Source organism: Glandiceps talaboti, chromosome 10 (assembly GCF_964340395.1).
Source record: "Glandiceps talaboti chromosome 10, keGlaTala1.1, whole genome shotgun sequence".
NCBI lineage: Eukaryota > Metazoa > Hemichordata > Enteropneusta > Spengelidae > Glandiceps > Glandiceps talaboti.
The window spans coordinates 15,214,183-15,231,477 of record NC_135558.1 but is presented as its reverse complement, the minus strand read 5'-3'; the positions used below and the strand labels follow the sequence as shown (position 1 = coordinate 15,231,477).

At 37.0% G+C, this 17,295-nt stretch overlaps 1 protein-coding gene across 1 annotated transcript in view; it reads left to right on the top strand.

The window, feature by feature from the left end:
• The window catches only part of LOC144441030 (epidermal growth factor-like protein 8), a 44,775-nt gene that overhangs the window by 20,045 nt on the left and 7,435 nt on the right, over positions 1–17,295 (top strand). The window contains exon 2 of the mRNA XM_078130542.1: positions 6,325–6,450. Coding sequence (XP_077986668.1) covers positions 6,325–6,450 — 126 coding nt within the window. The remainder of the gene's footprint in view (positions 1–6,324; positions 6,451–17,295) is intronic.

Sequence of the window (17,295 nt, the reverse complement as noted above, 5' to 3'; positions counted from 1 at the left end):
GGACAGGTGAATTGACCTTGCACTAAAGTAGTAAGGCCGAGCTGGATTGGTCAGTTGACTCGGCAACCATCTAGGAGTTCAACCAATAATTCGTACTGTTTTGTAGTGTTTTATTTAAATTGATGCCATCTAAGTTAGATCTCACAAAATAGTATGATCGAATTTGATTCGCCAATGCTGACAAAAAAACCACCAGTTTAGCCAAATAGCTTGTTTCGTGTTTTTATTTTATCGACAACTTCTAAGTTAGAGCTCTCAAAATAGTATAACCAAATTTGATTCACCAACGCTGACAAGCAAGTTACAGTTTAGCCAATAGCCTGTCCTCTTTCGTATTTTGTTTTAATTTTTCTTTAAATTGGCAACGTCTAGACGTCACGAAATAGTAAGTTCGAGAGTAACTTGTTAATTGGTCTGACAAATTTCAATTCAACCAAAATGCGGGCACATTAAAGAGTTCTCGACCCGCCTTGCCAAACAAAAACGAATTCTCCATGTTCTACAGCCAGTAATAACCTTCAAGTCCATGTATTGTAATAGCCATAAAAATAATGTTACAATCTCCTCCATTTGCCGGGATATTACGTACACCAAATATAGACTAAAGTCCCTTTATAGTCCTCTCGTTTATAGAGTCTGAAACCAGGGCAAGTACATAAAGAATATCTCGAGAAATATGAGGCATCATTCCTTCCAGAGAATAACATTACCAGCGATTCTAAAAACATTTACATTTATTTACAACCTAAGTTTTTTTTTCGCGGTTGCGTCGAATCTTTCGGTGAAGTTAAAATCTGTGTGCGGACATCCCTGAAGAGACAATACTTGTGCAGCTTCATCACCCCAAAATGCCCCCCCCCACCCTGATGGGGGGGGGACGACGACTGCAAAATATTGTGAAAATGTACAATTTTAAAAGTCGTCAAAATGTATTTAAAGCGTCCTTAAACAGGAACCATGTGGAAATTGTTGAAGTTGCCTTTTCACACACACATATATCAGCATAAAACTTGTTTTGTTACTGTTTTGAGATGTAGGTTACCCGAATGAAAGTTGCAGGGAGACCTGCATGTGTCGATTTGTTAGCGTCTGTTCTATGTCCCCCTCCCTGTAATGATTTACACAATACCAGATGTCGTGGCTGAGAGGAGTAGACAATGTTGGTATGCTACCGATAATGGAGGGATGGGCAACGGTAGACGGAACAGTAAATCATGTTGTGATGTTAGAAATATAAAAGCAACATTATTGATACAGACGAAAGGTAGTCATGTATGTTCTGAGGCGTTTTTTACTGTGTACTCGCCGAAGCCCAAAAGTTCATTCTCTTTGTAACGGAGCGTGTTTGCAAACGACTGACACGAATTCATTCAAACTGTGCACAAACCATGAAAAAATTGACTACAATCTCATAAATCAACCATACTAACTCATGCAGGCATTTTCCCCAAGGCATCAATAGGCTCAAATATTTCTCTCTGATTAATAGAAACAACATGAAGATCAAATTTCAACAAAATATTGCTTTAGTTTGGACCAAAAAAGTCCGTAGTGGTATAATGTTTGTAGTGAACTTCACATTACACAAGTGATAACAACCGAATCATCGGTACGTACCGATCGCAATGCTAGTTAAGTATTAAAAGCAAAATATAGTGTATCCGTTGCACGTGAATGAATCTTAAACGAGGATCACCGGTGGCATTATTCGGTTCACCTTCACTGAAAAAGTGGTAACATTTTCCCAGCATTTCACTAAGCATGACGTGTGACATTAATCACTTTAACATTTATCGAACAATTTCAGTTTATTCAATTAAGTTTTTGAACAGAGGTAAAGTTAAGTACAAAACAATGTATGTGAAATGTTGTTGAAACGTCTGATAAGTGACCTGGGGTAAAATATCTTTTAAGTTTTAAGAATAGTTAACACCCTAAAATTTGCTTCTCTCCAACAAAAGCAAAGCAACCTACCAACCAACCAACCAAACAAACAGACAAACACACAAACAAACAAACAAATAGACAGACAGACAGACAGACAGACAGACAGACAGACAGACAAACTATTGAACGTAGTGGATAAATGAATTCATCTGTTCAGACGGTGTCGAAATCAATGAATGATAGAGGAGCCTTGGCAAATCTACCGATTAAAACTCGGGAATGGTTATAAAAAGAGAGAAAAACACGGCACAATAGGCTATAAAATAACTTCAATAAGAAATGTAAATACATCCAGGAATATATACCGTTATACGGTATACATGATGGGTATGGGAAATACTGTAACAATAGACCATAATTACTACACTGAACGTGGTCTGGCCAAGAACGAACATTAATTGCTACATTTTATCGTCTGGCTCAGTAAAAATTAAGTACAATTTGTTACATTGTAATCCTTTGATGTGTTTACATTACCTAAAGGTCGCTCTCATCACGACAATGTAGCAATATCTTGATAAGAGTTTTGTCGAGCAAAACGGATGACATGTGTGTGTATCGATGTTGCTAATATATTTTTGTTGAGTAAGACTGAAACATTTGTTGCAATGTTTAACAGTAAGTAAGATTTCTGGCATGTCAGAAAACCTCTGGTCCGTTTCAGGTGAACTGGCTTTAATCGCAGTCGGTCGGTCGGTTGGTGTATAAGAGCTATTAAGTCTCGCAGTATTAAAGCATCGTAACTGGATCACAAGCACTGAACCCTGAAAAGGAATTTGTCAGTACTTTCTCAATATATCTCAATAGAGAAGAATTAAAATTGGACGCATTTTTTTCAACAGATGGTCTCACATACTTGCACATCGAACAATATAAGCAGCAGACGTGCAGAAACCCAACCCATCAATTAATTGTTGTAGTAAACAGACAGTTGATTAAGCGTCTCGGTTGATTTTCAAAAACAAAAATTTTATATTTTGTTTGACTTTCAGTAAAATGTGTGTACAAGGGATGAAAAGTAATTACTACGTTGTAAAAGTAGGAATCTAAGTAGCCCAAGTGTCCGCTACCTATAGGACAAGCGTTTGCGCGCGAAGTGTCATGAATCTTTTACAACCGGACTTTTTTCCCGCCATGTTCCCGGTTTAAACATTTTTAAAAACATTTTTCCAATTTCAAATTTATTTTGGTGCATTTTCGTTGTAAATGCTCTTATCAAGCATTTGGACATTACAATTAAAAAGATCACCTCTTTCTGTTTTTACCAGAGAATGTACATTCACTTTCAAATTTTAATCATTACGACACATTAAAGACCAAGGATTCAATCCCAGGTTCTCACATTTCTGTTATCTTATCAAAAGAACACTTCATTAGGCTCGTTCCTTTGCTCTGATCCAGACAACTACTTTTATAGTCGAATTTGCTTAAATATTATCACTGAAAAGGTTTTACCAAGGAGTAGAAATCATGGACTTCAGAAAGTCGTCAACATTATTCCTACTCGTTGGGGGCAAATTGGAGCGTGTCGTGCGGGCTATTAACACGACCAGCGAAGAGAACACTTTGCCGATCATTATGATTCCAGACGATCGTTACACCGTAACACATTGAGATGTCTTGAATGGTGATGGATGATATCTGTCGACAGGAGGCTACAACTACTACTACACACCAGTTGTAGCTGTCATCTGCTTTTATCCAAAATGGCGGTTGTTATTGATATAACTTGTACATTATGATTTTCCGATGAGCTCGGACATACAGACACTTGGTCTGCAGTGAAGCGTGCGTGTCACACACTTGACCGTTACATGACAGTAATCCAGAATGAGATTGAGACATTGTTGTGCCAAAGTCAAAGAATGCAGTTTAAAATGCGTGGAACGAATACTTGAAAAGACTGCATACTTTAAAATAGACAGTGGTGAGCCGTATCGCTGCCCAGTACCGTGACCACAGGCTTATTCCAATACACTCTTAAAATAGTTTAATTCAATCTGTCATTATGTTTGTGTCGCTGCCATAGCGACAACAATTGTGGTTTTATAATAAAGTCGTAGTGTAAAATAAGAACTATTCGAATCTAAAAGCAGATGAGTATTGTTTACTACATGTAGTACTCTTCATTAGCATTGTCTATTTCTATACTTCTGATCTACACAAGAATCCAATGACGTTTGCTGATTCTTCACTAAGACTACTACAGATTTTCTAAGACAATCTACACAAGAATGCAATGACGTGTGCACATTCTACACAAGAATCCGATGACGTTTGCTTAAGCTACCCACGAATCTATAGTATAGACGTCTGCTCAATCTAAACTAGAGTCTAGTGATAAATGCTGAATCTACACAAGAGTTCAATGGCGTACATTCAATCATATATATTCGTGTATGGTCTATGCTTCAATCTACACATGAGTGCAATGACGTTGACCGTATCTACGCACTGCGTATGACGTGTACTCACTATAGACAAGATTCAATGACGTATCTCAATCCATACATTGATTTAATGACGTTTTTTTGGGTCAAAACTAGAGAATCCAGTGGCAACCCAGCTAATGTAAATATATGAATTGGACTCTGGCAGGACAGAGGTTGTTATGTGAAGGATTTAATCACAAAAGTATGCGCTTATAGAAGGAGCTAGGATTTATATTCCTCAAGGAGTTGAGAAAATATGAAGACGGTTGTGCCGTTATAGTTCCATGCCAGTGTGGATGAAATAAAACCTTGATACGTTGTGTGGAAAAGCACAAGTAGTAGTGTTATTAATACATTACATTTCTTTGAGACATCACGTCACTGTCCAATTTGAGAGGCGCGTTTGATAACATCCGGTTACTGCCTGTGCTACGCACTTCTCATATACTTACTATCTTGTACCGACACGTGTTAATATGTAAGGCTGCAAAATCTATCAACCAGCTGTTACTTCGTTCAAAACACAAATGTCTTCTACGTACTTCCACGGCTAGCTTTACTTGACAAATCAGTCTTTTAATGTACCCTGACAAAATAACGTGATATAGTTGTGTTTGTGGTTTGGACAAAGTCGTGCGTAGATAACGAAGGGAGTGAGATAGTATCAAGATATAATCAAGCACGTGACCTATGCTTCAACAACACATAATGATATACTTTAAGTTTAAGGTAGAATTTGCCACAGAGCCAAATTTACCTGAAAATTAAAGTTATTCAAATATCTCCAAACTTCACCATTTGAAAATTTGCTCTTGGTTCTTTTAAAGCATAAGAAAAGAAAAGGAATGTAGGGGTTCAAGGTCTTCTTATCAAGGAAATCGACTACCTTTAATTTTCCATTTAGTTTAGTACAGTATCCAGCGGCCATATTGGATTTTAAAATTTGGTTAATTTTGATATCATTTCGACCTCTATTTCAAAAATTTGCGCGGTGAACCCTGTCCTGTTTTTTCTTCTTAATTTAAACTGATGATGGGTTAGAGGTTTCTAAAACAAAGTAAACTGCAAATAAAAGCAACTGTGTAAAATTTGTATTTTGGACTACGTGAGAACAAGACAGCATCCATTCGGGGCCCGAGATTCCTGGTTAAAGTATATCTCCCTTCGTACGACTTCAGTGAATACTTGGCCAAGAATAAGAGGCGATTTTAAGATTCCATTCAATCAACAAACCTTTGCCAAATAAACAATTTATATTGTGAAGTACTGTCCATTTTCTCGAGGAGGTTTAACTCGAATGACAACACGACTAACCCTTTAATCGCTTCACTTACAGATGTATTGCAAATGTGAAGACTACATTTTTCGGAAATTTCTCAAATATATATTATTTTTACCTAGATATTGATATTAAATCACATATGAGAGTTATCTTTATGGCCCTAGTCTAAAATAAAGCTGGAAAAAAGGTACAGAATAAAGAAAAAAGGGTTCGCATAATTTTGGCGGGAAAATGAACGGGACATAATACAAAATACAAAGCTTTCGATTTCATTGGCGGGAATGTTTACATAATAATACTTCAACAGAGTACAACGTTGCAGTACTATAACATAAAAATTGGGCCATGCAGCATGCATAATATTATGTTCGGTTGACAAAGTTGTTATTTTTTTTATTTTCTCGCTTAACAGTTTTTTTTTGAAAGTCAACGACTGGCTTTCCTTTGTATTTCTCATTGCTGTTTTTATACTTGAGGATGATCTGTGAACAGGGCAAACTGTTTAAAGCTAACCATATTAAGCAAGTGTTCTTTTCCTTTTAAGGACAACTGAAATGATAAGGTTCAGTAGTGCTATAGGCACCGAGCGGTGTCTGTCTGTCTGTTTGGCGATATTTTTTCTATATGTTTCTATATTTACATATGTGTATATCGTTTTCACAGGAGGCACGTGTGTACCTCGCAGAAAGTGGTTAGTCGTCCAACTATGAGAGTGGGCACTTACTGCCAACCTGTCTACAAGCCATATATGACAACATGTGAAGGTTATAAACTGTGCAGCCGATACAGGTAGGCCTTGTTAATGACACTACATCAGACTCCAGTAGGGAACTTGCAAACCTGACATCTTGAACGACGTATTATGGGATATGGGGTATCAATTCCTTAACTATTCATGAATCACTCATACTGGAGTAAACTTCATTATCTTGGTGTGCCATAAATTATCTTGTCTTGCAGACCCTTACAGCAGGACTATCCTTACGATGACTATTCTCAGATTACCGTATAATGAACACTACAAACCATCTGTCCTCTGCATGTCTATGTATGTATGTATGTATGTATGTATGTATGTATGTATGTATGTATGTATGTATGTATGTATGTATGTATGTATGTATGTATGTATGTATGTATGTGTTTGTGTGTGTGTGTGTGTATGTATGTATGTATGTATGTATGTATGTATGTATGTATGTATGTATGTATGTATGTACGTACGTACGTACGTACGTACTGTGGGTGTTATATATATGTATGTGTGTATGGACCTTTTTCGTAGTCACGTGATACAAAGTGCATGTGTGTGTGTGTGTTTACTTATTTATTCAGCCTTTGAAGCATTAACGTTGACCTTGATCTTCAACGGTGATAATTTTGGTTTTACTGCCTCTCACTGTTTTTCATGAACACAAACTTGACTGTATTGACATTGACATTTGAATGTCAAGTATCCAATAACAACAGATATTCATTATTAAGTGACCCCCAACCAATGTGTGACCAGGTTACCATCATAATAATAACGTCATCAACTTGTAGTTCATGATCTTTACAACATTCCTCAAGGTCACACATAACGTCCGTAGGTCACTGTACTAAAAACATGCAACTACCTACAAGTTCAATCTCCCACGCTCTAGTTTTGTTTTTACCTATTCGATATAAATATTTAGCAGTTAGGGAACCTTCAGTAATTACTAGGGCGGACGAGGAGATGGGAGAGGGTCGCATTTTACACAACTAATCAGACTTGATCTTCCCCAGCCAGCCCTCCCAGTTCTTTTGTTTAGTGTGGAGTTTTTGTCTGCTTTAATAATGGTTAGTTTTTTTCGGTTAAACACAGGTTGCATCGTTTTGTTTTATTGGTGTATGCTTGGGCTGTCTTGCTGATGGACCAGGATACGGAAAAAGGCTCGTTGTTTCTTTTCAGTTTCCAAATGTGTTTTGACAAAAACTCCACACTAAACAAAAGAACTGAGTTGATATCCAAATGCCGACACGAGAATAAGTTTTATTTGTCCAACTTCAATAGAGCATCTATCACCTAAACTAAACCCGTTAACAAACGAAACATCAAAGCCCAACCCGCCAACACCTACTTGTCCGCACCCAATAACTCACACAACAACAACCAACACCTCCACACACACAACACCAACCCACCAACACAGACAATAGTGATGACATTTCTATTGTCGACACTCTGTATAAACAGCACACCCAGAGAGTAGAAACCAGTTGTTGTCTGATGATCGCACTATGCGTGAAACTCCGAGTTACAACCAAGAAAGAGTCCCAGTACTACCAAAACTATTACGCTCTGCCACTGCGGTATAGAGCACTGTCTTAGCAGATTGATACTCACCGAGTTATATATATCAATCTGAGTATCAATCTGCTAAGACAGTGCTCTATACCACAGTGGCAGAGCGTAATATATATATATATATATATATATATATATATATATATATATATATATATATATATATATATATATACGAAAATGTCAGAGCTTTCTATACATGGTCAGTACACTCTGTATTTTATAAAAAAAGGACATTTACTGTCATCTCATTTTTGCTGTTGCAAATTCCACAGATATGGTGGCAATAGGCCAGAGATAGGAGAGAAAGAGAGCCTTTAGTAATGATTGACAGCCAACACATAATAATCTAATTACTTCATAGGCATCAATGGAATCTTCCCCAACGAAGGAAATGACGGGGAACGAGATTTTAATGTGTGTTACCAAACCGTCACATGCTCACCATATGAGCAATAAATCTTTCTTAATTGGCCAATTATCAATACCAGTTGACGCTGGAAATATGCCCAATTCCATGTATGTAATATAATACATGTTAGATACATCGAATATTTGACACAGATCAACTTGAACATGACTTCGGAACAAGAATGTCAATTAAAATGGCCCAGTGGTCGCGATCGCATGCAGACAATGAGTTTTCCGCTTACTGAATCTGAACCTAGGCAAACTAGACAAGAAAGTTTCAAATTTCAGAACCTACGCTTCCGCATCAATTATTGGTCTGTGGTGATAGCAAAATTCATCAATGATTTTGTCAGATACTAAAAAAAAAAAGATTGACAATACTGTGTAGGTCATGGTAGGTCATATAATAGTCCTAGATAGAAGTTTTCGATTAATAATACGAAGTACACAACTGTAGATATTTCATTTAATATTGTCACCATATTTTAATCCTGATGACAACAGTATCAATGGATTTGCGACCGCATATTCGCAAATTTTCAATGTCGTTCACCTTGCGATAATTATCTGCATCATGAAACAATTAACAATATTCGTGAATTTTCAATCGCATATTCGTGAATTTTTGATGACGTTCACCTTGCGATAATTATCTGCATCATGAAGCAATTAATAATATTCGTGAATTTTCAACCGCATATTCGTGAATTTTTGATGACGTTCTCTTTAACCTAATTATGTGCGTCGTGAAATATTTAACGGATACATAAAGGTTTGTCCATCTTCACTCAGTGTGTTGTGTTCGTTTAATTTGCAACAGCAAAAATGAAATGACAGTAAATGTCATTTGTTGATAAAATACAGAGTGTACTGACCATGTATAGAAAGCTATGAAATTTTCCTAAATTCTTAAGTGTGTGTTTTGTAATGTGATATTAGATCACATGTGCCATAGTTTTCGCGTGGGGTCGGTGTTAAATTTTTTTTTTTTACAGCGGCGGGGCCTTGACGGATGATTTTGAGTAGAAGCAGGTCTTCCATATGTATGCCACTGTTGACAGGTGTACCATTTGTCTGTAATTGTGGTCATCGAGAAGTAAATGACCGTAATACGATGAACGCCTGCAGATACGAAAGGAAATTATGAAATGTGTGTTTGTCATTTATTTTTCGGTTCTTGGCAGTCATATTTGTTTTGATGTGAAACATTTTCGACTGCTCTGCATGCCAACATTACATCAAAGACTAAGGGTTACACCGGGTGAAGGTTAGCGTCTATGATGAGAAAGGGTTGGGTGTACTTCTGTCTGTCATCCCGATGAATATCATCTTTAATTTGTTATCGCGTTCAGATGTAATCTGCGCATACGCAGACCCTGAAGAAAACGAATACTTTCAGCACATTTTCTAGAGTTATATATGTGTGTGTAAGTGTGTGATGGTGGTGTGTGTGTGTGTGTGTGTGTGGGGGGGGGGGGGGTAATGCGTAACGCTATATGCAATGCTCATCTTTGTCGTCGAGTTAAGTTATTTAATCTACGCATGCGCAAAAAATAAGTCTAATTCATTGAGTACAATATTGAGTACTACCTTGAGCTAGCGGATGTATTGTTCATACGCATGTGTGACATGTACAATTCACAGGGAGGGATTATGGGTACGAAATTCACACGAGAATCATGACAATTCAACAAAGCAACGAGAAATTTAAAAAACTTAAAAGATTAATCATTATCAACATCTGAAGTCGACAAACTTTTGTCTTAGAAATAAAAAACAAACCCTTAACTATCACTCACGGAAAATGTCAGAATATACTGTTATCATAGCAACAAATAACAAATGCTTAATGATTAATTAATCCTGAAAAATGACATAGTTTATCATAGCAACGAAAAACAATAGCCTAACGATCGTCGATTACGGAAATCGACACATTCCATAGCAACGGAAAAAATAATAATCAAAACAAACTCTACTTAGTCAAAACCACAATTGGCCTCTTCATCAGACTAACAGTCCTTGCCCTATACCATTCTACTCATAAAAAAAATAACGAGAGAAAAAGTTGAAAGACGTTCTGCAGTATATGAAACATACACCCCTATATAAATTGTTATTTTATGCACTATCACTGAGTTGGTCAAAAGATGATTTATTCCATCTCTCTAGATCTGTTGACCCACTTATACGCCCATTTATTACTAAGTGTACATCATCTTCAAGTACAATGTCAACCTGTTTCCTTTTATCATGATATTAATACTCACAATGTGGTCTGCAATAAAGCTACTGGAATTTAGAATTCTTACGAGGGGTGTAAGACCGTGTCCCCTTTCTCGTGGATGAAGAACGATTACAATAACAACACGCGTGTTGTGTATATACTGCCTGATAAAGGAACGAGTCTTTATCTTAAATAAGAATATAGTTTTAAAACAAAAAAATAGATGTTTGATCTTCCTTAAAAGATAAATTGTTCAAATGTGGTTTGAACAGTCATACATGCCGTTGGTTGGAAAACCAAGAAAAACGTTGTTTACGTTTGTACGACGCATGTCTAGTCTTTCCCTTTGGCCTTCGGAAGATGACATTCAGCAGCGCCCTGGGCTTCATTTCCATATTTGATGTTATTTCCTTGTTCCTGCTCATGCTTTTTGGAGTTTCATTATCACATCTTTTGTTGATTACCTTTTAAATCATGCTTAAACAAAGATCTATGTACCTTTTAAGAATGTATTCTTAGATACAATAACTTACTAGAAATATCGTCCCACCCTGAACAGTATTTGAAGCTTGCATATAGTCTAGCATTGCTAAATTTTATCGTCAGCGTCAACAAAAATTCTTACCAACGTACAGTGCTACATTGTATTTTCTGGCTCAACAAAAAATCGTTACCAACATTGCTACATTTTATCGTCTGACTCAACAAAAATCTTACCGGCAGTATTGTCAATCTTACCAAGAAGACATTTTTGAGTTAGACGATACAATGTAGCAATGTTAGTAAGCGTTTTAGACAAACCATAAACCCTACACGTGTAGGGACGTCTATGGTCAGACCAGATGTCGATTTCTTTCCGGTCTCGTGATTTGCATTGTATTATGATTTAAACATCTGTGTCAAAGAAAAAAAAAAAACTTGAAAATTTCAATCATCACATTATTTTTGAGTGTGACATTCATTGAAATATAGCTGCAGCAGAAACTGTCGTTTCTAATTTGGAAGGCATCTCTCTCACTATTCTCCCCGACTTCTGTATGCTACTCACCTTTGACCAAAACTGAAAAACAAACCGCCGTGGGAATTATTATATATGCGTATGTAAGAAACACATTGCGCTGAATAAATAACAAAATATATTCATCAATGCAAAATTTACAGCCTCGTCAAAATAAAATATAGGTGTCGAAACAATGATGATATGAACGGAATTTTAATCCCTCTATACTTTTTCCCCGGCGTTCTTTGAACTACTTTTTATAAATAACGCAGATGTGCAAAATTCTTAATTTTTATGTCGGATATAAATTTTTCAACGCTTTTGGTCAAAACAAGATTTAGATCCTCTTTCACGTCGGAAATATGTCCTTTGAAAAGTCTGTTTGAATTTTGAAAAAAGCTTCTCAAACAGTTCTTGTTGACGTCTGCGCAATATCACCATTGACCTAAACGTTTAACTTTGACCCAAACTAAATACCAACCATGAAAATTTGTGATTCTTATATGAAAATTATTTTACCACACTCAAGGTTCATCAAAGCATACTGTAATTTATGATCTCCTCACCAAGTCTATGGAAACAAGTATGCAAATTTTAGAAAAAATCTGAGGCTCTTCAAACATTCTCGTCCTCTCTCGTTATTCGGTGTACCCCTTGTCAAAACTATTAAACACATCTCAATGAATACGTACTTTTTCACATGAGGATACCGAGCGAGACTTGTTTCTCACTCTATTGACACAAACATTTATTTTTTGTACACCTGCCAAAACTGTATTCTAATTTGAAATTATTATGGTATTTGCAGTTGCCAACTAAAATGTATGTTTAACTCGGATAGGTATATAAATATAATTATCTCTGAATCTGATGGGGAACATGCAAATCTCGGGCAACCATCTTGGATGATGTATTGTGGGAAATATGTTATCACGCCATTAATAAACACGAGTTAACATCCATGTTATGAACAATATCGTTTGCATTTTTTTGTAGTACAAAGAAATATTAAAAATATTCCTCATTACTCAGACCCTGGCAAGAGGAATATCCTTCTAATTACACGAAATCAGATAGTAGCGGAACTACAAATAATCCCACAATCCTTTGCACCTGCGCAGGGTCATTTTGGAGTGTAACTTCGGACAATTTGAACGAAATCTGATCATTCTTCCTAACATGTACCACATTTGCCCTCCCCACACCAAAAACAACTCCCACCCACAAAAAAATATCCAAAACAATCTATAAACGGGGGAAAGGTTATTCTTGTGAAACAAACACCAAGACGATTAACACCCTTACACTACTCGTCAAGTACCTCTGCTAATTTGAGAAAAATCGACGTAACCATTCTCTCCACTGAGAGTTTTTTGAACTCCAAAACTAAATAGCTTAAGATGTTCTATTCCGTAATTACTGTAGAAGAGCCACTTTGTACTTCAAAACCAACAAGATTAACTAAACAGAAAACACGAACTCTACTTTAACTTTAAAATATAGCCGCCAAAACGTCTCTTTTAATTACAGAGAAGATCCTCAAACTGCTCTTGTCGACATGCACGAGCAATGACCATTAACCCCAAACTATATAACTCGGCTGTGAGGTTACTCGGTTCTTATGTAAGAAACGCATTGTTTCGCAAAACGACTAAATCAATTAACCAAATATTTGCCTATCATTAGATTGAAATGTGGCTGATAAAATGTCACTTCGAGTTTCGAAAGCAGTCTCTCACTATCGTTCTAAGCTTCTTAATAGCTGCAACCTTCTGACCAAAACTACCAAGTACTCTCAGATGCTTTTTATACCGCGTCTGCCACCTAGTCCTAGCAACTCGGAAGATAATCAAGAGACAATTCGAATTTTACTTTACGCCATTCTCACAAGCCAGGGCACATATTTCTGGCGAAGCAGCACTTCTTGGCGGTGCATTTTGGACGGTGAGGCTGCGGCTTACGGCGATGCTTTTAATACGCTGAAATATCGCTGTCAAACTGTCTGTTAGAATTTGAAAGAAGCCCGTCAAAATCCGATGTTGTCGACTTGTATGAGTTACCTCCTCTGATCAAAACTAAATAAACGTCAGCTGCGCAAGAGCAGTAAGGTTATCAAAGAAATATGGTAGCTGTATTAAAAAGCGAGAAATATCCAATAACTGTGTCTACTGATTACTAAGACAAACACATTTAATGGTTCAAGTACGTTTCGGTCGAGCAGGTCAACCATGGAGGAGGAGTGCCATAAACACGTTTGTGGTCCAGTCAATTGAAGCTTAGAACTAAAACAAACTCATGGACGTATTCTCTATCTGAATCGATACCACTGTGACATAACGAACCTGCTTCTTAATACACAAATACATTTTGTAGTTGTATGTCACGGTTTTGTGTAATTTCAGAATAAACATCATGAGTAAATAGATGGAGCCTCCTTCACCATGTCTGTCACTGTGTCTATTCGTCTGACTTTGTCTATAAGTATAGCTCTTCAATCTTTAAACGATCTAGCACAAATTATAACCTCTCTGCAACCCTGTCTACGTCTGTCTGTCTGTCTGTCTGTCTGTCTGTCTCTGTATCTCTCTCTCTCTCTCTATCTCTCTCTCTATCTCTCTCTATCGCTCTATCTCCCTCTCTCTATCTCTCTCTCTCTATCTCTCTCTCCCTCTCTATCTCTCTCTCTCTCTCAGAATAAAAGAAGTCTAGTAAACGTTGCATTGAATTCTCAGAAACCTGTGTAATGTCAAACTAAACAGCCACCCTTAAGTTAAGAATATACCAAATTTCCATGTGTCGACTCCCGGTGTACAAAAAAACCTTTTTATTGTTTGTAAATTGAAAGCATGAAGTATCAAATCATGAGAAAAGTTTCTCAAGCTGAATTTTTTGTCTGTCTGTCTGTCTGTCTGTCTGTCTGTCTGTCTGTCTGTCTGTCTGTCTGTCTGTCTGTCTGCTTATTTGTTTGTCAGTGTTAAAAATAGACAATCATACATTTCATTCGTACGTGCTCATAGAAATGTGATGACGGGGGGGGGGGGGATTCATGGCCATAGCATCAGCGCCCTCTATGACATGCCAATAAAAGCAAGTCTAAGTCCACAATGTAAACGTGTACACTGAAATTACTATATAAATGCCACAGCATAAGTCTATGTATAGAGCAACGAAAGATTTCATTTTGGGTTAGATTAAAACCACCTTGGTTCTCCTTTTGTCAATGAGACCAAATAGATAAATCTCTAACACCATTACACCAGGTTTCGTCAGCATATAAGGATGACAGCCACCTGGTTGCCTTTCACCGACCAATAATATGATTGAAATCGACAAGGAACACTGACTAGTCAAAAGGTCAGGGGTTAACGCAAAGTATCAGCATGTCTGAAATTCATTGCATTTCGACATCAGTTGGCGCGTGTTTTAGGCGAGTAAAGTTGTAAATAAACTGTCTTTGACCTTTGACCGAAAAATCTTCACTTGTGGTGATTCCTTACAGACGCGGGATACAAGTTATTTAGACTAGAAGAATGTTGCTAATGGTTACAAAACTAGACTTTAGTCAATTAACTTCTGTTCAGATGACCCACATACAAGGACAAGTGCACTCTGTCTTTACAATATATTCCTTATAAAGTTAAGCCGATAATTAAAATATCACCGCAAAATCATAATAATGAACTCAAATAAAGTATTCAATAATCTTCGCGAGAAAGTGTTTAGAAAAAGAACAGTTCTTCACGTTATCAACTCAATTAAATGTACTTGTGTGTCCTTGAGAAGCACTCTGTGTGCAAAATATTCCAGACAAAGTCACTGAGGAATTGTAAGAGCATTCTCTCAGTAGACTTGGAATTCGTGATTTCAGGAGGGCGGACTTAATCAAGCTGATCGTAAAAATTCGAAACAGATTTCACGTAAACGATACTACTAAACTTGTCAGAATATATTATAGACAAATCTAATTTGTGAAATTTGGGTTGTTATTCATAATGTTCATCGACTTGTGCACTCGCCTCCTCCAATCGTTGTATTTGTCATCCTCCAGCAATGTCTCTAATACAACTCTACCCAAGCCCCTGACACCCTCTATATACCCAGTGCACTTCACTCCATCATCCATGATGCAAAAGCCACCCTCTATGCTACCCATGCTCTTGAAACATTTCACCATGCCCTTGAAATTATATTCGCATGCCTTTGGCACCTTCTAACCGCGTTCTTGCCACTCTCTGTACATGCCATAGCCATCCTATACCCATATGGCCGCCCTTACTAGCCTACCCATGCTCAGCCACCCATAATGCCCGTGCCTCCCTCTATCCATGCAGTAAGCCACTCTCCATAAGCTTGCCATCCTCCAACCTCCAACCATACCTTGTCCACTCTCCACCCATGCCCTGTCACCCTCCATACCACGGACAACAGTTAGTAGGTAAATGCACTCTAAAATGTAGACAAATTGTAAGTATCCGACTCCACAGCCGAGTGTAAATGAACCCTATATACAGTGTACGTTATCGTTGCAGTGTGAACAAAGGGGCTGTAAAATGTTATTACAACATCGAATGTGATGAAGGTTTGTGACGTCAGACTCAGACACAGATGTACGTTGATATTTCACAGACATTTAATTAAATCCATACAAACTCACGTTGAGTGAATAATTCTATATACTTTACTAGACACCTCACCTATCAGAAAGAGAACTTCCCAAACTGATATCTGAAGTATAACTTACAGTCTCACCGGATAGTAATTTAGATTATAACGCAGCAAACATCTACGCAAACATCAAAATTTATACTACGTGCTATTGTATTGATCCCTTTTTCCGTTTCTAGGGCGATACGAAACTCGAACTTCAGAGCGACATAACTATATTGATATTCCATGTTACAAATGCTGTCAAACTCTGTACAGACATATATAGCGAATGGAATTTCATTTTCATGGAGTCATCATTTTTACTGGGTCTGAAAGACACGTTTGATCTATTCTCAAGTTGGAGAACAATGCATCCCAGATTTTCCAACATTAACAATCTGGTAGAAATACAATAACATTTCAGTATCAAGTCTTGGCATCGTTACAGCATTTTCAAACTCAAAATCCTATTTGAACATTTTTAGGCCCTATCTTTGCAAAGATTTGCTCTTTCCCTCTAAAAACTCGGGAATTCAAATCTGCACTCTTAGACTACCTAATTAGTGTAATGTATACGAACGGTTTCTGAAGAAGCTGTATTGACTGTATCGAAAGCTATCAGTTTTTCGATGTGTTTGTTTGTTTGTTTGTTTGTTTGTTTGTTTGTTTGTTTGTTTGTTTGCAGTTTATTATCATGTTTTGACATATTTCTTATTATTTGAAAGTTCATATATTCCATATCGTATCCCGACAGCTTAGATATCGTTGATAAGTTTTTTATCACCTGAATGTACCATTCTATTCATTTTTGGCATGTAAACATTTCACTAAAGTTTATACGAATAGTGCGGCTATCCACTACTTACTACTGCCAGGCTCTATCTTGCAAACGATATTTGGATTAAAAATTCGACTTGTTGAAATTTTTGACAACTTCCTGGCTTATTTTATAATGTGATTGTAGCGGTGTTCTGTAGAAATAAATTAATGTAGAATTACGGTTCAAAGTTGGTCATA